General features: G+C 59.3%; 1 protein-coding gene across 14 annotated transcripts in view; it reads left to right on the top strand.

The window, feature by feature from the left end:
- CACNA1G (calcium voltage-gated channel subunit alpha1 G) overlaps positions 1-21,490 on the top strand; it is a 63,581-nt gene that overhangs the window by 19,644 nt on the left and 22,447 nt on the right. For 7 of the 14 annotated variants that reach the window (XM_012789778.2, XM_075994473.1, XM_012789766.2 and 4 more), the window contains 12 exons: positions 9,152-9,303; positions 10,100-10,285; positions 10,400-10,514; positions 10,593-10,748; positions 13,548-13,616; positions 15,093-15,177; positions 15,268-15,461; positions 17,604-18,035; positions 18,845-18,945; positions 19,176-19,299; positions 20,850-20,918; positions 21,021-21,205. In XM_012789778.2, the coding sequence (XP_012645232.2) occupies positions 9,152-9,303; positions 10,100-10,285; positions 10,400-10,514; positions 10,593-10,748; positions 13,548-13,616; positions 15,093-15,177; positions 15,268-15,461; positions 17,604-18,035; positions 18,845-18,945; positions 19,176-19,299; positions 20,850-20,918; positions 21,021-21,205 (1,868 nt within the window). The remainder of the gene's footprint in view (positions 1-9,151; positions 9,304-10,099; positions 10,286-10,399; positions 10,515-10,592; positions 10,749-13,547; positions 13,617-15,092; positions 15,178-15,267; positions 15,462-17,603; positions 18,036-18,844; positions 18,946-19,175; positions 19,300-20,849; positions 20,919-21,020; positions 21,206-21,490) is intronic. The other 7 variants (XM_012789781.2, XM_012789779.2, XM_012789775.2 and 4 more) reach the window with 1 other exon arrangement.

Here is a 21,490-nt window from a genome sequence, read left to right as displayed (position 1 = left end):
GCTGCCATGGCCCTGTGCTTGCAGGCACTGCGGCGTGAACGTCCCGCCATCTGGGCCCCAGAGCCTGAGCAGGCTGGGGGGCGGGGGTGGGGGGAGGTTGCTAGGGAAGGCAGCGAGGACATGTGGGGGGCTGAGAGACAGAGACACAGAGCGGGCACAGAGGAGGAGACAGAGACACATGGGGGCGATGGGGGCAGGGAGGGAGAGAGAGAGAGAGATGGGAACAAAGTGGAGGAGACTGATGGAGGGGGGTGGGGGATGGGTAGGAGGGTGGACAGAGGCACAGAGACAGGAGAGAAAGACATGGAGGGAGAGATGGAGACATAGCAAGGAGGCAGAGACAACTGGAGCCACAGAGACACAGAGAGGGAGCTGAAGACAGAGACCAGACCCAGATGCAAATGAGGACAGAGGCAGGGCAGGCTTGGGGTGGAGCCACGGGGAGGGAGAGTGTCACAGAGGCTGGTGGCCCACCCTTGCAGCACCCTTAATGAGCAATTGTGTCTATGGCCCTTGGGGGCCCCATCCACCCTCTCCCACTGTCAGGTCCTGCCTCCCCCCCATCCTCTTGACGGAGATAGGGATCATCTTGTGCCACCCCCCCACCCCAGACTGGCCCCCTGCTGTCCACTCTCTCCTGCTTTCCCCACCCTTGACCACCAGCTGGTGGAGAATTGGCAGGATTTGTTTGCCCAGAGAGCTGATGAGGAGGACAAGGACACAGGACCCTGGGGAAGGAGCAAGAAAATGGACCTGAGTGAGGCCGGAAGGATGATGTGATTGATTTAGGGCCAGGCTATGTGTGTGCCCCGGCCACCAGAGGGCAGTGCATGGAGCCCGGAACTTCGGTGAATTATCCATCTATCCATCCATTCCACACGTTTCCTTGGCATCATCAGAGTTGGGCCTAAGCGTTGGTGTGCTGATAAATGTTTAACAACCATCCCTTAAAAAAAAAAAAAGCCCTGATTTGTGGCGTTTGCCAATTTACATGGTGTAAATGCTCCCACCATAGTCAATTTCAAGCTACCAACATGATGCCAGTGCAGAGCAGCACGACACTGGGCCTAAGGCACCGTCCTTCCTCTCAGGGAGGTCGCCATCGAATTTACAGTCATATTTACATGATGTGGCACGTGCTCAGAGAGGGGTGCGTGGAGGAGGAGCCCTGGGAGCAGGTGACCTCTGAGCTGAGTCTGAAGGAAGAGTAGGACATAGCCAGTGACGGGTGGAGGGTAGGGCACGTACAGAGGCTACTGCAGTGATCCAGGTAGTTCAAACTACATCTCTGTCCCTGGAGATGGCGTGGAGAGGGCTGGGAGAGCTGACAGGTGGCTGAATCTTTAGTACTCAACACTAGTTGTAAGCTGGGGGAAAGGAAGCAGCAAGAAGCACTCCCAGGCTTCTACCTAGCAGGGGAGCACTGAGGCTTGAGCAGATTTGGGCTGGGGAGGGACACATTGCATGCAAGGTGCCGACAGGCCATCCTGGTGCCATATCCAGCAGGCTGCCAGAGCTCGGAAAAGTGGTTGTCCTCTTTTCCCTGTCCACCCTGGGTCTGCACGGGGGCCCAGCCTCTCCAGGAGGAGGGGAGGGGCAGGAAGGGGTCTTGGGGACACGGAAATTTCCTGATCCTCCCCTTCTGGTCTCCAAGTCACGGAGTAGGGAGGCAGGTGCTAACCTCATATTCTAGAAGACAGACAACAGCATCCAGGGTCAGGGGAGAGACACGCAGCCCAGTGAAGGGGAGAGGGAGGGAGGGTCCAGGGTAGATGGCCAGCCGGGAGAGGACAGGGCAGGTGGTGATTCTGCCGGTCGCTCACACTCTGGGCCCATCCTGTCACTCCAGATCCATGTCCAGAGAGAGTTTCTATTTATAAGTGAGTGAGGTCGGCTGTTCAAGGAGAGGGAAGCTGGGGGTGGGGTGGGGGTGTCCAGATGTGGTAGGCCTTAACTATGGAAGGGAGTCACAGCCTCCTTTTCAATTCTGCTGAAGGCTGGTGACCCTTCCCCCAGAAATTGCACACGTGCACAGACACTGCAAATGTGGCCTTTGGGGGCAAAAGTTTATGGATACCTTCCACCCAAGCCAGTCCCCTGGCCTCCAGGAGGAGTCCTGGCTGAGGAGCTGGTGCTGGGGACCAAGGAGGGTCCTTTACAGCTGACCTGACCCCAGACTTTCAAAGTATCTCTGGGTGTGGGAGGAGAGGGGTGCTGTTTTAGAGATGTCTGCTAAGGGGTATTCTCATTCTTTCAGTTGTCCCCTGGCTCCCCCAATTCCACAAGCACAAGGAGCACACCCTGTGCATAGCACACTGGTATGGAACACTAGAATTTCAGGGGGCTGAGGGCGGGGGCAGAAGCACCCAGGAACTATAGGTTCTAGTAGAAAAGCTGTTCTGTTTCATGGACAATTATGCCAAATGCATTAAAACAAAGAGAGAGAGAGACTTCAGGGAACAAAGAGAGATACTCACACCAGGTGACGAATTTGGAAGGGCTCCGTGGAGGGGGTGGCTTTTGAGGGGGGCCTTGAAAGATGGGTGGGACTCATAGCAGGTGTAGGGGAGCGGGCTGTAGAAGCGGAGAGGTCTAAGGGGAAATGCACGGCATGGGTCGCTCTGAAGGACAGTCAAGTTTTCTTCCCTACCCTGGCCTGGAGGTGTTTGCGCAGGGAGTGATGTGAGTCCCGGTGTTGAAGGAAGCAGCTTCCAGTAGGTGCGGGCTGGGTGGGGGAGGGGCTGGAGGCTATTTCTGTTGTTCAGATCAGAGGCGATGAGGCCCCAAGTGGGGCCAAGCTGCCGAGAGAATGAGGGGGTGGGTAGGACAGCAGTTCCCCTAGCGTCCGGAGGGATGGAGGGCAGGCACGGCTCCTAGCTAACCCCAAGGTTGTGAGGCAGAGCGTGGAGAATGCTGGGGCTGGGAAGGAGCAGGTTTGGGAGGAGGTGAGAGGGTTTGTTTTGGATGTGCTGAGTGTGAGATGGCTGTGGGCCATCCCGGGAGGGCTGTCAGGCAGGCGTTGGCTCCCTGGATGGGGAGCCAGGGGCTTGGAGATTGTTTTGTGTCGTCTACACTCCCATGACAGCTGGAGAGGTGGGACTGTGGGAGCTGGTGGAGGCTGTGGGCTCAGACTGAACTCTGAGGAATGCTGGCCTGAGGGGGGAAGGCAGTGGGAAGGTGGCCTCCAGGGACAGGAGGGGCTGGCACAGGGTGGGGAAGCCAGGGGAGGCTGGCGCCAGGCGGGAGGGGCCAGCATGGGCTCAGATGCTGCCGAGGCATCCACTGAGAGCAGGGCTGGGAAGAGGGGCCCTGGAGAGCCCGAGTGCCGGGGCCCAGGGTTCAGGGGTGAATGGGTCCGGAGTCACGAGGAAGCTTTCTGCTTTCAGGCGGAAGGGAAGGGATTGGAGAAGTGATGGGTACCGGGATAGCTGATGGGTGGGGGGCCCAGAGAGCCTGGAGGTGGGGAGCATGTGGTGTGCAGGTGGAGGAGGGGCTGGCTCCCTTCCAGGAGTAGACACGGGACACAGAGCCCCTGTGCAGCAGGAGGCCAGGTGGGGAGTGCAGCTGGGGACAGCGGAATGGGGAAGGTTTGAGGCAGCGGCTGGGGCAGAGAGGTGGAGACCTGACAAGGGAGGACCAATGGTGGGGTGGTGGCGGAGGGAGGACTGTGATAAAACATCCAGCCTCCGTGGGCCCCTGCAGGGAATCGCCTGTCCAGTCAGCATAGGTTCGTGCCTCTCTAGCGCGGCTCAGCAGTTCCGGAGCCGCAGCGGAGAGGAGGAGGGCGTGGGGACTTACCTGGGCTGGGCTGGGCAGGGTGGGAGCCTGGGACAGTGTGGTCATGAGGGCAGCCTTCCCACGGGCCACCGTGGGCCAGAGGTTGTCCGGGTGGGTGAGGGGCAGGGCGCAGCTCCCAAGTTTTAAGTAGCAGGGGCCCTGGGTCGGCCGTCTTGAAGCTGGGTGAGCACGCGGGTGCTCCCTGCCTCGTTGGCTTGTGTATTTCATTGTGGGGCCTTCCAGGAGCTGGAGAGATCGCAGGAAGGGGAGAACACTGCTCCTTGGCATCACCCTGGTTAGGAGACCAGGCTGGGGTCACAATGACACCTAACGGTTGGCCCAGTGGGCATGGCATGGTGCTGGAGGGGGGTGTGCCCAGAGAGGTGAGGGTCTGAGCCAGAGAGCTTCTGGGGTGGTGGGAATAGCACAGCTGTGACCTACATGACGAGGTGTGTGGGATTTCCGGGAAACCTCCTGCCACCCAGGTGTTCTCTGACTTCCCAAGCCTCCCACAGACCCAGTGGCCCTCACACCATCACTGCAGCCTTCCGGGACCCCCCTCCTGGGTCGGGGGAGCAGCAGGCAGGACTGTTGGAAGCAGAGGTGAGGGGAGCTGAGGAGCCCAATAGAGAGATTGCAGGGTCAGCAGAGCCGGTGGGAGCTGAGGAGATGGGGGCTGGGGTGGGCTTGGGCAGCGCAGGGGTGATTTGTACTCAGCTCTGACCCTGCTTGTCCACCCCCTCACGCCTTCCCTGTGAGAGGTACATCACTGTCTGCCAGAGCCGGCTCTCCGGCCTCCTGCCTGGACCGCTGCAGTATCCTAATTGGTCTCCGTCTCTCCCCTCCAAGCCGTCCACACGCTGCTACCACTGCAGCCAGATTAATCTTCTTAATACCCTGCTTTGCACATCCCCCCCCCAGCGCCCCAGGGCCTCCATGGCAGCGTCGTGGGCAGGGGCGGGTCCAGCCTGAGTCAGGGCACAAGCGCAGCCGTTCACCCTGGCCCTGCTGACCTTGCAGCCGTGTCCACCACTGGCCCCTTCCACCCTCTGACCTGAGCAGACCCCTTCATTCTTGGCCCCCGGGACGCCCTGCACATCCCTTCCTCCACACCTTTGCTCGCGCTGCCCTCTGTGGCAGCGGGGGACACCCTCTGTGGGCATCCTCTTCCCGCATCCTCCTCCCCACTGGCCCACTGACCTCAGCTGGACTGAGCTCCTGCGGCTCCGGGGTGTTGCCCCCGCCATTGTGTGTAGCTGCAGTCTTGCAGACACTCTGTCCTGCCCGTGCCCCCAGGGCCACCTGAGCTTGGCCCTGGGCTGGGTGTGTTCACAGGCTTTGCCTCCTTAGTTCTGCCTGAGCAGTCTTGCCTGGAGCTGGTGTTACCCTGTTGAACAGAAGAGGCCACTGGGGATCTGAGAGGTTAAGGGACTTGCTCAAGGTCGCACAGGAAGAAAGTCTCAGAAAGTCTCACCATCCTCTTTTCGGGTTTAATCCCACCTTTTCATCACCAGTGTTCTGCACACAGAGGGCACTTGAAGGGCTTGTCAATGGAGATGCCATGGGTTTGGGGCAGTCCTGGTGCTAGGAAGTACTGGGCAGCTTGCCTGGGGCCATAGTTGCTGCCAGGTGACAGCCTGAGGACAGGGAAGGGTTAGGAGATGGGAGGAGACGGGAGATCTACAGTTTGCAGCAGCACAGACAAGAGACCTGGGGCTCCGGGAGGGAGAGGCTCAGGCTGTCTGGCTGTGGCTCACAGAAGCTGCCACGGGGCCTGGACATCTGTGAACAGCAGGAAAGATGCAGGCTAGACCTGGGAAGGACTTCTGCAGCTGAGGCCAGTCGGTGAGGGGAGGCGGGTGCCTGCCTGATGGGCTGTCGGGGTGTGTGGTGGGGGTGGCACCATGGAAAGGGTCCCAAAGGCACGGATGTAGAGGAAAGCGCAACGGGCCTGGCTCCCCGCCTGCCCAAAAGATCCTTGTGACCTCCATCAAGGTACCTCACCTCTCAGAGCCTCAGGGCCCTGGGCTATTCAGGAGACCCACATCCCTCCCTTGTGGTGGTGAGCAGGGAGGGAATGGCCCTCTGGGTGGAAGGTCCTTGGCCCCATGTGTGCGTGCGGGCCTGCAGGTACCCGCAGAAGTTGGCTCCACACCCCCCCCTTTGCAGCCGTAATTACTGCTCTGGTCCCTGGGGCAACCTTGTTGCTAACTGTGTCCTCATCCTGCATTTGTAGACTGTTCCCAGCCTCCGATTTAGTAACTTGGGTAAACCTGGCTGTCTGAGGGGGGAGGGCTTTTTTTCCATGGATCATTGGGAGGGGACACCAGGGCCCTGGAAAGGGAGAGACGTTGCCCTGAGCGTGTGCTGGGAGCCTAGAGGGAGAGGCAGGGCCAAGGGGCAGCGCCAGGCCCTTCCCACCGGTGTCAGGCCCCCCGCTTCCCCAGTCCCAGAGCCAGGTGGCTGGGCCGGGCGGGGGCTCCAGGCTTTGCTGCCACCCCCTAAACGAGGACGAGTGATGCAGGCCTTGTGGAGAGCCCCTCACCATCCTTCTTGGGAGCCCTCGTGGTGTGCAGGTGAGCAAGGCGTACCTGTCCCTGAGCCGTCCTTGATGACATCGGGGAGTGATAAGAACAACCTCTCTCCAATATGCACAGTGGTATTTGTGCTTTCAGGACTCACTGATTGAGTAAATACATGACATTTTCAGCTACTTTTTAAAGAATGTTTTATTAATTTTCATATTTAGTGGCTTTTTTAGGTCTCGTCTCTATGTCATAAAATTCACCTGTTTCGAGTGTCCCTCCATTATCCTTTCACATCAGCTTGTTGTTTATCCCTACATCCTTGTCGATTTGAAATGCGATCTTACATACATTAGAAGGCGTGTCGTGTATTCAGTCCATCGTGAGTTGGGATCCACAGGCCCCTCGCTGTCCCTGGGGCGTGGGTTCGAATCCTGACTGTCTAGTACTGTTGGAGTCAGAGGGACATAGGCTTGGCCTGCCCCGGCTCTTCCTGTCCTGTGACTTGGAACCCATCAGCCACCGTCTCCTGGCCTCATGCTCATGTGGAAGACTGGCGTGGGGGGCTGTCGTGTGGATGGCACGGGGTGAGTACGCAGTGAGCCAGGGAACCCGTGAAACCTCACACCTGTGTGGGCCGTGCTCCTCACCTGTGTCCAGTGCAAGGCTGGGAAACAGGGCAGCAGGCGGAGTGACAGGGAGGCAGCCTCACCGACCACCAATCCTCGGCAGACTGGACTTGGGAACACAGAGTAGAGGATCAAAGCTGCCAGGAGGGGCCTGGGTTCCAGGGTTTATCGGCACCGACAGTGGCTCCTTCCCCACCTCCTGTACCATGCTCACGCTGGGGGTCCTAAAGGTCCCGTGGCTGTGTGACCCGACAGTTGGGTCAGGTGGCAGTGTCCCGGCCTGCCCCCACTTGTAGTCTGTGGAACAGAGACTTGCTTGCGATCTGCTGGAGCGGCGGGCTCATGCCGCACCGGCCCTCGCCACAGCCACTCTCCCTCCGGACACAGGCTGTCTGCTCCCGGGCCTGCCTCTAACCCGTGCTTGGGCCCAGAGCTTATCTCCTTCTGAGTAGCCTTGACCCCGAGGACCCCAGTTGCCACTCACCTGCTAGTCAGAAGCCCCTTCCCTCCAGCCCCCCCACCTCCCACCCAGGTTGGCCACACAGATTGGGGCCATTAGCAAACATTTGGTCTCGCCCAGGGCCTGGCTCCATGCTTGGGTGACCTACCTGGGCAGCTGGCCAGATGAGGCAGCTGGGTAAACAGGGGGAGGTGTCTGATGGAATAAGGGCCTCGTTTGGTTATTTCTTATTTTCTTTTTTTTTGAGACAAGATCCTGCTATGTTGCCCAGGCTAGAGTGCAATGACATCTTTATAGCTCACTGTAACTTCAGACTCCTAGGCTTAAGCAATCCTCCTGCCTCAGCCTCCTGAATAGCTGGAACTACAGGCGTGAGCAATCGTGCCAGCTGGTTATTTCTTTAACTCAAACTTTTCCAGCAGCTACTATGGACTTTGGGCTTTTGGTTTGTCCAGACACCCGTGAGATGGGCGTGGGCTCCACTGAGCCACCCATATCTCTCCCTGTGTCCCCATCCCTGTATCCGGCCGCACCCCTGCCTTCTCCCACAACCAGAACCAGGCTCAGGTTGCTCGTGGTCCCCGCCCACCTGGGGAGACCCCACAACCCCTTCAGAGTGCATTTCAGCTGCTGCCTCCCGACTAATCCTTTTGCTCTGTGTCCACCTCTCACCTTCTCTCTCCCGAACTCCTGGATTTACTGCCTGGGTAATTTATTTTGGCACTGAAGCATCTAGGGCCTCTTGTGGTTGCCCAGCTGTGTTGTGTGTACAACTTGTTTCCAGCTAGACGCTGAGCTCCTGGGAGGCAGGAGCGTGGCTGGCGGGATTTTGCAGCTCCTCGGTGCCTGTGCATTGCTAGGCATACAGGGAGTACTGCATACCGAGGTGACTAGTGAGCTGCAAGAGCAGGTGAGACAGGGTTTGTCACTAGTTCTTCCGAGGACCTCTCTAGGATGCATCCTTGGTCCCAATCCCAGACCCTGGGTAGGAGCATAAAAGGAGTTACCTCTTATGTATCACGTTTGGCCAGAGAGGTTGAGAATCTTGCTGAAGGTCACTCGCTGAGGGATAGGACAGGCCGAGACGTAACCCAGGTGTCCTGGTCTCAGGCCGAGGCTCCCGGTGTCTCTTCATCTATGACAACCCTTCTTGGGCAGTCTTCCTTCTTCCCAGCAGCGTGTGTGACTGGGAGCGTGTGCGTGTGCGTGTGCGTGTGTGTGTGTGTGTGTGTTGGAAGGAAGCAAGCATAGCCAGCAGTTGTCCAAGACAAGGCTGCCAAGTCCACAGAGTAGCTGTGGAACACGTGTGACGTTGTGTGTGGCAGCGTGACGGGCCGTGCATGCGAGGCCTTGGCGACCGCCCTCTAACGCTGGCCAGCACCATCTTGCCGCCGGCCCGGGCACGTCAAGCTGGCCTGGCAGCCCGGCCGGGATGGGCCTCGCAGCTCCGGGAGGCGGCAGCGCGGAGCCCGCAGCACAGGCTCCACAGCCAGCCTGCGGCCCCCGATCTGAGACCCAGGGCCGGGAGCCGGCTGAGGGCTGTGGGTTTCACCCGGTGCTTTCCGGGGGCGGCTGCCCCTAGGTGCATCTGTTCCCGGACATTTTCAGGAAGGGTCCTCCCCGTGAGCCTGAGCACCCAGTATGCCATCCCCCCAGCTTGCTGTTCCTGCTCCTCCTCTCCCTGGAACCCCACGCTGGGAGGACTGGGAATTGGGGCTCAGAGACAAGCCTCTTGCTTCACGCCCCACCCTGCCCTCCAGCCTGAGGAGCTTACCAACGCCCTGGAGATCAGCAACATCGTCTTCACCAGCCTCTTTGCCCTGGAGATGCTGCTGAAGCTGCTCGTGTATGGTCCCTTTGGCTACATCAAGAATCCCTACAACATCTTCGATGGTGTCATTGTGGTCATCAGGTATGGCTGCCCCCCACTGCTTCTCGCTTGAAGAATGTGAGCAGGGATGGCTTGGGGACAGGGGCCATGCCACCTGTTCCTCTGGGCTGGAGGGGTCTGGAGTCAGGCCCCACTGACCTGCAGGACCTCCCACTCCTCTAGGTGGGGGACTCGGTGTGCCCCCATGGCTTTCTCTCTCTCCCTCCACCCCACCTTGCCCACATGGGCTATGGCACTCGTCTTCCTTGCCTGGTGCCTCTTTAGCCTCCTCTCCCCACTCCCATCTCTTATCCTTGACCCCACCCAGTCCTGGGGTAGGTGAGAGTGGGGGATTGTCTTTGGAGAGGATTCGGTGGAGGTATGAGGTCCAGCCAGCTGTCCCTGCTTGCAAAGTGCTTGGAAACCATCTCAGATTCCAGCAACTTGCTTTAGGGTTTCCAAGACTTTGGGAAAGTGCTCCGTCCCCCCAGGCCTAGAGCCAGAAGAATCTCTTTATTGCTTTTGGAGTTGGCTTTAGATTTCATTAGAACAGAACAAAGCAAATATTCCATAACCTGATGCAGTTGTACTGGCTGGATTTAGGGAGGGGGCTGTCTGCTGCCAGGATGTGATCTCTGGCCGGGAGGGGAGAGTGGAGGGCGCCAGGGCTGTCACCCAGACCCAGATCCTCACTGTCTCAGAGGTTCCCGCTTGGCGGCCCAGGGTCCCATCTGTGCCCCATTTTCTTTTGCTGCGCCTGCCGGCCCAGGCCCTCGGGTGAAGGGAGGGCAGGAGTGGGTGAAGGTGCGGTGGGCTCAGGCTGCCTGCCCCCCTGCAGCGTGTGGGAGATCGTGGGCCAGCAGGGGGGCGGCCTGTCGGTGCTGCGGACCTTCCGCCTGATGCGCGTGCTGAAGCTGGTGCGCTTCCTGCCGGCGCTGCAACGGCAGCTCGTGGTGCTCATGAAGACCATGGACAACGTGGCCACCTTCTGCATGCTGCTCATGCTCTTCATCTTCATCTTCAGGTGAGGGCAGCGCAGCGCCGGGCCGGCCGGGAGACGGGCCAGGTTGGGGCAGAAGGGCCTGAGGGGCAGGGAGCGGCGGGCTCTGACCCCGTCTCTGGCTCCCTGTGCCCTCAGCATCCTGGGCATGCATCTCTTCGGCTGCAAGTTTGCATCCGAGCGGGATGGGGACACGCTGCCAGACCGGAAGAACTTTGACTCCCTGCTCTGGGCCATCGTCACCGTCTTTCAGGTGCGAGGGGAACAGGGCAGGGAGGGCAGGGCGGTCGGGTGCCCCTGGTTAGGCCCTGACTCCCGCCTCCGCCTGCAGATCCTGACGCAGGAGGACTGGAACAAAGTCCTCTACAATGGCATGGCCTCCACGTCGTCCTGGGCGGCCCTCTACTTCATCGCCCTCATGACCTTCGGCAACTATGTGCTCTTCAACCTGCTCGTCGCCATTCTGGTGGAGGGCTTCCAGGCGGAGGTAACCCCCTGCCCTGCCCACCTGCCCTGCCCACACCTGGGAGGAGTCGGCTGCCTGGCTCGAGTGTCCTCTCCCTCCGCTGCCCACGGCAGGGGCCTGGGAAATCCCGCAGGAAGTGCCCTTCAGACCACGCCCCTCATCACGTGGCACACACGGTTGTTGTCTGGGGTCCCTGGGTCAAAGGTCAGCTGCTGAGTGGGCTTCCCCCTCAGAGTCGGCTGGACCTCTCCCCAGATAAGTGCCGGGTCCGTGGCACAGCTGGACTCTTGAGCACAGTGCTCTGTGGGACATCCCAAGAGGACCCATCCCGCCGATGGGGTGCGGGAGGCTTGTGTGCAAGTCATCTGAGCTCTGGCCAGGCTGATGAAGATGCCACTAGGGCCGGGGCAGGGCTGAGCTGCCCAGGGTGAGAAATGAGCCCAATTAGCTGCGGGCATGGCAGAAATGAGTGTCCTATTTCCAGCCCAGGCTCCGTCACCTCCGTCACAGGCAGCGTCATCAATTAATATTGATTCACATCGATCCTGCCCTTGCTGTGCCAGGGCACAGTCTCTGCCCGAAGGGCTGCACCCCTCCCCTGCCTCAGCTCGGCCTCTCTTCCCACCCAAGCCCCCAGGCCCGCCCCAGCGTCCTAGTGCCTCACACGGGATGGTTTGACCCAACCTAGAAATGCTCCAGGTTGGGCCTGGAGAAGCTCTTGGTCCAGTTCTCTCCGGGTGACCCGGATGGAAACTCCCGCTGCGGCCTGGTCTATAAATACCCGGCACACGGTGGAAAAACAAAAATCTATTTTCCGACTCTTTCCCAGCCTTGCGAGGGAGGGCCATTCCCCGTGGGCCAGCTGGGTCGGTGGGGTGCGGTGCGTCTGTCCCACACCAGCCTCTCTCCCCGAGTCCCTCTTAATTCTGTAGTTATCCATTACCGCGTCTCCTCCCTGCTGGGTGGCAGCGAGGGCAGCTTTGCTGAAGGCTGGGCCTCTTGCAGGGAAGGAGGGACGTCGGCACGCTCCCTGGAGTGGGACACTCATTTGGGGGTTCCCTGGGCCCTGAGGAGTTGAGGGTACCACAGTGTTCCTACGAGACCCAGGGTCCCTGTGGACTTGCTCGGCCACCGTGCGGGGCCTGTGGGAGGGGGAGCTCAGTGAGGAGGGGGCCCGTTAGCTCCTTCCAAAGGCAGCGCCTCTGAAAAATTCCTGTGGAACAGTGTGGAGGGAAATGGAAAACACCTCGAGCCTGTCCCCCTCCCGCCACTGCCACTCAGCCGCCAAGGCAGTCTTGAGGTGCCCAGCACAGACGGCCCCCGCCCCGCCACTCGGCCCTTTCAGCAAACACCTTGCTAAATCGAGTGCGGCTGAGCTGGGCTGGTTGCTAGGCAGCGAAGAAGTCTGAGTGTGGGCTCGAGAGCAGCCTGGCCCTTGGGCCAGCCGGTCACCCTGGCCCTGCTGGGCCCTGCCTGTGAGCTGCCCCAGCGTGAGGGTCAGCAAGAGCCCAGTGGCCACTCCCATCCTGAAACCTCAGAGTATACGTGCCTTGGCGGGGAGGGTCTCACTCAGGAGGTGGCGTCTTGGGCTGCGATCCTTCCTGTCTGGGGTGGGATGGATTTCAAGATCAAGCCCCTCCGTGAGAGTCGAGGCAGCCCTGGATGCCCGCGTGAGGGGCTGGAGTGGCTGCTCCTTGCCCCGCATGTGGCGGGCATGGGCTGGGGGATGTCATTCAATTCCGATGGCCTGGACACCGCCAGAGGCACCTGTCCTCTCCTGTGTAGGCTTCAAGGGGCCGAGCACTTAGATCTAAGGAGGCCCCACGGTACGGCAGGGGAGGCTGGTTTTGCCGTGATGATGGCCCAGCATTTTTTTTCCAAATAAGACAACCCCCCTCGGCGGCAGAGGAAGTGGCTGCCCCCGTTTTGGTGGGCTTCCCCGGCAGGTGGCCTCAAGCCTGGCCCCCTGCTGGCTTTGCCACCCTGCCGAGAGATAGGAGGAGGTGGTCCGGGGGCCGGAGACTGCTGGGCTGCTGATTTCCTGACTCGCGGGGGGCTGTGCCCTGAATCCCTATATATTTATCATCCACACTCTTAATTAAATGAGCAGGCAGCAGGCCCTGTGTGAGGCCATTAATTGATACTAAACAACATCATAGCCATCGTCTCCGTGCTACTTGTCACATCCCATCCCAAACGGAGCAGCTGCATCTTTTCTGATGTGGTGGGACGTGAGCCGAGAACATGAGACGCTACGAGGCCCGTGTCTGCTCCTGTCGCCTCCGACTTTCATCCACTCCTCCCTCCCCCATCCTGTCCAATCCCGAGCCCCTGCCTCCGAGCCAGGAGAGGTGACCTGGATGCTCAGCTTCAAGGCCCAGATCCACCTCCTACTCTGATTCGGGGCAGTTTTCTTCACTTCCCCAAACCCCAGCTGTCTCCCGTGTAAGGTGGTGATGGGGTGCCTGCTTCCTACCTTGCAAGGAAGCGAGCTGGCCTTCTCCCAGCGGTTTGCTTTGTGGACCGGGCACGCCCTCCGTGAACCGCAGCTGTTATTATTAGGACCACTGGGGGGCTCGATTCTTTCCTGCCCTCATTCCCATCTTTGTGGCCTCTGCCCGCCCCCTCCAGATTCATTCCGGCCTGCCGAGGGCCTGCAGTTGAATTCTGGAAGGGCATTCTGTCCCTCGCCTCCCCCATGTCTCTCATTTCCCCTCCTGCTGTGGGGTTTGCACCCCTCCTTTCCTTCATCCTGCCGATACTTGAAGGCCCGAGTGCCTGTGACCAGCGGCCCTCCCCTGCCTCCCCCTTTCCCTGTAGGAAATCAGCAAACGGGAAGATGCGAGTGGACAGTTAAGCTGTATTCAGCTGCCTGTCGACTCCCAGGGGGTAGGTACGCGATCATGAGTTGGCATGTCCCCCGCCTCCTGCCCTGTGCCCCTCCACTCCGCCTCCGTGTCTCTGTGCTCGTGTCCACGCTCCGCTGCTGTGCACCCTGTGATAGCCGTGGTGGTCCTTGGTGTTGTGAGGTTTGCTTTGATTTTAAGTCCCTTCCCCCTTGAGGACATGGAAGGGAGGAGCCTCCTTGCCTCTGCCCCCATCTACCCAAAAAGGGCACCGTTCCCGTCCCTGCCAGACCAGTGGACAGGCCAGAGAAGGAAGGGACTTAGAATCCTCTGTGTGCACGTGTGTGGGGCGCCCCGGGTATGCGCGCCTGTGCTGAGGTCCCGAGGAGTCCCAGACGTCCCGCCGCAGTGGAGTCCATCCCCGTGGGCGCAGACACTCCCCCACCTCTCACCCCTTCACCCTTTGTCCTGGGTCCTCGTTGGAGACCCCACAAGCTGCCTCAGCTCAGGACACGGCCTTGGAGGACGTGGGGATGGGGTGTGGCCCAGGATGGAATGTACCCGTATTTTAAATCCGCCTCTGAGTGTCCGGCCCCTCACTCGCCCAGTTAGGTCCAGCCAGCTGTCTCAGGGCACGGGCCTCCTCTGGCCCCCACGCCGAGCCCGTGCTCCACTGTTCCGGCATGGCACCAGAATTCGGGGCGAAGCCAGGATTCCTGCGGGACCCCATGGCGCTGCGCATCCCGAGCAGCCCCCTGGAGATCCCACTTGATAATTAAAGGCCTCGTTAGGGATATAAACTGAGTTAATGAAAATGATCCCCTGAGATGCCAATTACCCAATATTTATGTCCTTATCAAAAGTAGCAATCAAGTATTTTTTAATAACTTCTTAAGGAGAAGTGTGTAATTACTGGGAAACCTACTGACCTGCTAAGAAGGAAGAAAAAACTGTCCCAGAGACAGGGAGAGAGGTAAAAATGGGGCCAGGAAGGGCGCTGGGGCCTGGGGAAGGTGGAGGGAAGGAGCAGAGGTGCTGCAGTGGCGTCCTTGGGCTGAGCTGCTCTGTCTGGGGTCTTTCAATTTCCTTCCAGGGTCCTCAGGTCTGAGGCTAGGGGCAGGGGAGCTATGAAGAGAAGGCAGGGGCCTCAAGTGGACTTTTGGAATTGAGGCTCTAGTGACCACTTCACTTGGGTCCCCAGCCCCTTCCCGCCTGTGCCACCTGCCCGCCCAGCTACCCCTCCTGTCCCCAGTCGGCCTTGGTGCCATCCAGCCAGGCTGGCTGTGCCATGTGCCTTCTCTGAGGGGTGGCTGGTGGAGGGCAGAGGCGTTGGGGGCCCTGGGAAGCCTCGGGCCCCGAGCCCGGGTGGTTTGGCCTGTGCCGGTGCATGCCTTGTGCCGTGGTTGCTGGTTCCTGTGGCCTGTGTGTGGTGTGTGTATATGAGGAGAGGGAGACCCAGTCCATCCCAGCAACCCCTGCCTGACCAGGTCCCTAATGGCCTGCTGCTCCCTGGTCCTAGGGAGATGCCACCAAGTCCGAGTCAGAGCCCGATTTCTTCTCGCCCAGTCTGGATGGCGATGGGGACAGGAAGAAGCGCTTGGCCTGTGAGTGCCCATCCTGGGGGGGGTGCTGTTGTCCCCAGCCCCAGGCCAGCCCTGAGTGGACTCAGGGTCTCTCCCTCTATCCCTTTGCAGTGGTGTCTCTGGGAGAGCACCCAGAGCTGCGGAAGAGCCTGCTGCCACCTCTCATCATCCACACGGCCGCCACACCCATGTCGCTGCCCAAGAGCTCCAGCACGGGCATGGGGGAGGCACTGGGCCCCCCTTCCCGCCGGACCAGCAGCAGTGGATCGGTCGAGCCGGGGGTGGCCCACGAGATGAAGTCACCGGTAGGGGGTGCATGTGGGTGCCCAAAGGTGGAAGATGTTGGGAGGAGGACAGGAGGAAGAGAGGATGGAGGCAGGCAGGTCCAAGGGGACAGCCCTGGGCCGTGTGCGGGACAGGGCCTGGGTGTGCAGGCAAGTGAGGGAGCCCTAGCCTGGGAGGCAGAAGAGTGGGGTTCTAATCCTGCCTATTTTGTCCCCTAGCCGAGTGACCTTGGGCAAGACTCTACCTCTCAGAGCCTCTTCTGTAAAATGGGGGCAGGAGTGTCCTTTCCTTCTTAATACCTAACCATAATAATAGCAAACCTTCGTCTCCTTGCCGGTTCTGTGCCAGACACTGTTCTAGACACTGCCCATAACCATTCTAAACGCACCGAGTCCTCACAGCAGCTCTGCGAGGTAGGTGCCAGTGTTATCCCTGTTCTCCAGACGGGGACTTGAGTCTCAGGTTGCTGAAATGGACAGCAGAGCCAGTGTTTCAATCCAGGAGGCTGCCGTTAGAGCCCATCCTCTTGCTGTGGTTTTATTTATTTTTAATTTTTAAAATTTCACATTTAATTGACAACAATTTTATTTATGGGGTACAATGTGATTTTTATCTTACTTTATTTTTTAGAGATGGAGTCTTGCTCTGTCACCCAGGCTAGAATGCAGTGGTGTGATCACAGCTCACTGCAGCCTCAAACTCCTGGGCTCAAGTGATCCTCCCACCTCAGCCTCCTGAGTAGCTGGGACTACAGGCTACTGAGCCACCTTGCCCGGCAGTATATGTGATGTTTTGATATAAATCAAGCTAATTAACATATTCAGCACTTCACATTTTTTTGTGTGTGTTGCAAACATTTAAAATCTACTCTCAGCAATTTTGAAATATACATGACCTTATTATTAACTATAGCCATTATGCTGTGCAATAAATCTCAAATACTCCTCCTACCTAATTGAAACTTTGAAGCCTTGATCAAGGGCTCCCCATTCACACACGCTACCTCAGCCGCAGCCTCTGGTAACCAGCATTCTACTCTCTGCCTCTATGAGTTCAGCTTTTTAAGATTCTATGTATAAGTGAGATTATGCAGTACTTGTCTTTCTGTGCCTGGCTTACTTCACTTAGCATAGTGTTTATTCATGTTGTCACAAATGGCAGGATTTCCTTCTTTTTTAAGGCTGAATAGTGTTCCATTGTATATATAGACACATTTTCTTTATTTGTTTATTCATTGATGGACACATAGGTCGATTCTGTCTCTTGGCTATTGTGAATAGTGCTGCGATGAACATGGGAGTGCAGACATCTCTACTGCATACTGATTTCAAATCCTTTGGATATATACCCAGTAGTGGGATTGCAGGATCATATGGTGTCTCTAATTTTGGGTTTTTGAGGAACCTCCATACTGTTTGCCATAATGGCTATACTAATTTACATTTCTACTAACAGTACAAAAGGGTTCCCTTTTCTCCACATCCCTGCCAACACTTGTTATCCTCCATCTTTTTGATAATGGCCATTCTAACAGGTGTGAGGTGATATCTTATTGTGGTTTTAATTTGCATTTAGAGAAATGCAATGGTTAGTGACATTGAGCATTTTTTCATATACCTGTTGGCCATTTGTTTGTCTTCTTTTAAGAAATGCCTCCTCCCATTTTTTTTTCTCTTTCATTGTTTTTTATTTTAAGAGACAGGGTCTTGCTATGTTGCCCAGGCTAGTCTCAAACTCCTGGGCTCAAGCGACCTTCCCACATCAGTCTCCCAAGTAGCTGGGACTACAGGCACTTGCCTGGCTTCCATTTTTTAAATTGGGCTTCTTTCTTGCTGTTGAGTTGTTTGAGTTCCTACTCTCTATTGCTTTATACTGCCACTCAGCCGATGATAACACTTCTCTCACCAACTAAATGAGGGTGAAGTGCTGTTGCCATATCTGTTTTACAGATGAGGACACGGAGGCACAGAGAGGTTTAATAACTTGCCCCAAGTCACACAACCAGTTGGATGAGCCAGGATCTGAACACAGATCAGGCATCAGAGTTCAGAGCTCCTGCTCACTCCCCTATACCTGGTGTGGTGCCTCAGCGGGGACAGGGTGCAGTCGAGGGTGCGGGGCTGGCGGGCCCTGGCTGAGACCGCTGCTCTCCCCGCCTGCAGCCGAGCGCCCGCAGCTCCCCGCACAGCCCCTGGAGCGCGGCCAGCAGCTGGACCAGCAGGCGCTCCAGCAGGAACAGCCTGGGCCGGGCCCCCAGCCTGAAGCGGAGGAGCCCGAGTGGGGAGCGGCGGTCCCTGCTGTCGGGTGAAGGCCGGGAGAGCCAGGATGAGGACGAGAGCTCAGAAGAGGAGCGGGCCAGCCCGGCAGGCAGCGACCGCCACCACAGGGGCTCCCTGGAGCGCGAGGCTAAGAGCTCCTTCGACCTGCCGGACACCCTGCAGGTGCCGGGGCTGCACCGCACAGCCAGCGGCCGCAGCGCCACCTCTGAGCACCAGGACTGCAATGGCAAGTCCGCTGCAGGGCGCCTGGCCCGGGCCCTGCGGCCCGATGAGCCCCCACTGGAGGGGGATGACGCCGATGACGAGGGCAACCTGGTGAGGCCCCTGTGGGCACAGTGACCCCTCACCCCTGCCCTTGGGAGAGGGGAGCTGTGCCCGGCCTGGCAGGGGGCAAGGGAGCTACCATTCCGAGCCCAAGGGATATCGAGCGTGCCCGGCCCGGAGGCTGAGCTCCAAACAGCCCGCTTCCTCCCGCCACCTGCCTGCCGAGCCCCACTTCCTAGCCGTGCCTGGGGCTGCGGCTCTGCGGTGGCCGATGATGTGAATGGTGTCGGGCAGATGTGTATGAATCTTTCATGGCCCTCCCCCTGTGACTCAGAAAGACCCATCACTCATCTCCCCAAACTGATGGCCCCATCCCCCTTTCTCATCTCCACTCAGCACGAGCCCTGACTGCCCGCCAGTCCTGACCCATTCGCCCTCCCCCAACCCCTCCCAACACCTTTCCCCTGGGATGGGAGCAGGGACCTCAGGGCTAGCACGTGAAGACAGAGGCCAGAGTCTCCTTGGCCCAGGTGTGTCTCTGAACAGACAGCTGTGATCGGGACAACGTTTGATAATTGATGTGCTTCCAAGCCCAGCAGGGAGAGAAGGAGGGAGGGCAGGCAGGGGCTGGGCTGAAGGCAGGGATGGGAAGAGAGTGGAGAGCCGGGGCGGGGGTGCGGGCAGGAGAGGGAGGGTAACGGGGGCTGGGGAGGGAAGGGCCCCCCAGAGGGTTGACAGGCCGGTGGGGAGGTGGCTTTAGGGTGGCGGAGGAGAGGCCAAGGTGGGAGAGGGTGGGCAGGGGCTGGGTCGTGGAGCTGTCGTGGAGGCCGGCCCTGCTCATGCCCCAGTGTTTGTTCCAGAGCAAAGTGGAGCGAGTCCGAGCGTGGATCCGAGCCCGGCTCCCTGCCTGCTGCCGCGAGCGCGACTCGTGGTCCGCCTACATCTTCCCTCCTCAGTCCAGGTATGTGGGGAGGCTCTGACCTGGCCCAGCCTCTCCTTCTCTCGGGAAATTTCCCCGCAGTGCTTTTGGGGACCCCAGAAGTGGTGCCCTGCCGTGGAGGTGTGAGTGAGGGCCCGGGACAGCGTGGCCTTGCCTGGGAGGAAACCGGGGCAGAGGCTGCAGGCGACGGCTCCCTGCCTCTCGCTGCCACCCTGCCCTGCCCCCCAGCCTTTGCTTCTGTCCCGGAGCAGGTTCCGCCTCCTGTGTCACCGGATCATCACCCACAAGATGTTCGACCATGTGGTCCTCGTCATCATCTTCCTCAATTGCATCACCATTGCCATGGAGCGCCCCAAAATCGACCCCCACAGCGCTGTGAGTCACCAGGGCTATAAACGCGGCAGTTTGCGTCCTGTTTGGGCCAGGCCCCTCTGAGTGAGAAGAGAGGCCAGGAGGACACACAGTCACTGACCCACCCAGGGTCACATGTTGGTGGCCGGGCAGAGGGCCAGGATTCTCATTTAGGTTGCCAAGACTACAACCCTTGCTCCTGGCCCTCCAAGATGCCTCCTGTATCCTCCCCTGCCTCAGTTTCCCTTCTGTGATACACCAGCCCAGCAGCTGGGTGCTTCATCTCACCCCAGACTGTTTACAGATGACATGGTCTCGTGAGCCAGACGCTTGTGAGGCCTGTGTGTGTGTCCAGTGAGTGACAGGGGTGATGCAACCCTGCGCGCAGATGGGGGGATGCTCACCCAGTCTGCCTCATAGGCCGTGCGGAGTGAGCTAGGGAAGCCGGCTCTGCTCCTTGGGGTCCTGCTGGGTCACAAACAAGTAGGTTTCAGGGGTATTAGGGGGGACATTGGTCACCTGTGCTTGGCTGGGAACCTGTCAGTCCTGCTCAGCAGGAGAGGAGGGGCCAGAGACCCAGGTGCTGGACACTCCGCCCTGGGGCTAAGCTCTTCAGGATGGGCCCAGCTGGTCTGGGAGCTGCCTCTCCCAGCCTGGCATCACAGCCCCTCCCCACCAGCAGGGATCGGGTCCTAGAAGGGGGGGTGGAGATGGATCTATTTCCTCTCATGGCATCTTGCACCACTTGCTCGGAGGTGGCCAGGGTGTCCTCCTCACCACCTCCCACACCATTGTTTAGACTTCAGTGCCGCTGGGGCTTCTGTTCTCGATTAGGGTGGGCTGCAGCCAGGCCAGGGTGGGGATGGAGGGGTCGGCCCAGGACCAGGAGGATGAGGGAGCACCAGCATGGGAGACTCCACGCCTGGGGCTGCGGGGGCAGAGCAAGAGCGCTGGCCGCAGAGCTCTCAGTCACTGTGTCACTGTCTCCATGCCTCTCTCCCCGTCTGCCCGCTCAGCCACTCCACCTCCAGCTCTGTCACTGTGCCTGCTCCCCTCCCTCTGTGCTCACGCTCTGCCTGCACCCTCCAGCGCTCTGCGACCCTCTCCTGGCCAGTCAGGGATGAGCCTGCTTCACCTTCTTTCCCGCCCTGTCCCAGCCCGTGCCTGGGGGTGCACAGTCTGTGTGCTCCATTTCTGGGGCGCACAGCAGGAGAGCAAATGAGGAGGGCAGGATAGCAGGCGGGGGTCAGAGATCAAGTTAAATCCTGCCCCAGTTTTAAGAAAGGACTCAGGGAATAGAGCCTGGGATATGGGACTCATGACAGCACTGTGGTGTGCTCGTTTCCCGCTCCAGGCCACGTTTCGGGGAATTCTGGTCGGAGCAGAGGGAAGACTGTCCCCAGGGCTGCTCGTGAGTTAGGGTGCTGGCCCTGGCTCTGTGGGGGCCCAGATCAGGGGGTGACTCATTTTTTTGGAGTCACATGTTAGAAGCAGGTTTTGGCTTCTGTATGCAGAGATGGGGCCTGAGGGTGGGGGCTTCCCGGTGGGCAAGCCCTGCCTCCTCTCTCCCGCAGGAACGCATCTTCCTGACCCTCTCCAACTACGTCTTCACTGCGGTCTTCCTGGCTGAGATGACAGTGAAGGTGACAGGGGGGTTGGCGCGGGGTTGGGCCGTGCGGATTTTGGAGGAGGGTGGGTGGGTCGGCTGCAGCACAAGTGGCTGGTGACGCAGCGGTGGTCCCCAGGTGGTGGCCCTGGGCTGGTGCTTTGGGGAGCAGGCGTACCTGCGCAGCAGCTGGAACGTGCTGGACGGGCTGCTGGCGCTCATCTCCGTCATCGACATCCTGGTGTCCATGGTCTCCGACAGCGGCACCAAGATCCTGGGCATGTTGCGGGTGCTGCGGCTGCTGCGGACCCTGCGCCCGCTCAGGTGAACCCTCCCAGGCGCACCGCCAGCCCCCACCCCCACCCCGCAGGCCCACACACGCCTGCTCCCTGTCTGCGACCCCAGCCCAGATGACACTCACTCCAATTACGGCCCTAGCACTTTCCGTCCAAGGTGCCCACCTGCCCCCAGCCCATCCCTCTCCTTCCCTCCAGCACGACCTGTTCCTCAGGGCCACTTTGCTCCATGCTGGCAGCCCTGTGCAGGGCACGGGACAAGGGCCGTACCTCATGGCCTTCAGCTGAAGCTCTCCCTTGGGTGGTACCCTCA

The sequence above is a fragment of the Microcebus murinus genome, chromosome 18 (genome assembly GCF_040939455.1).
Source record: "Microcebus murinus isolate Inina chromosome 18, M.murinus_Inina_mat1.0, whole genome shotgun sequence".
Classification (NCBI taxonomy): domain Eukaryota; kingdom Metazoa; phylum Chordata; class Mammalia; order Primates; family Cheirogaleidae; genus Microcebus; species Microcebus murinus.
This window is presented reverse-complemented; position numbering and strand designations above follow the sequence as displayed.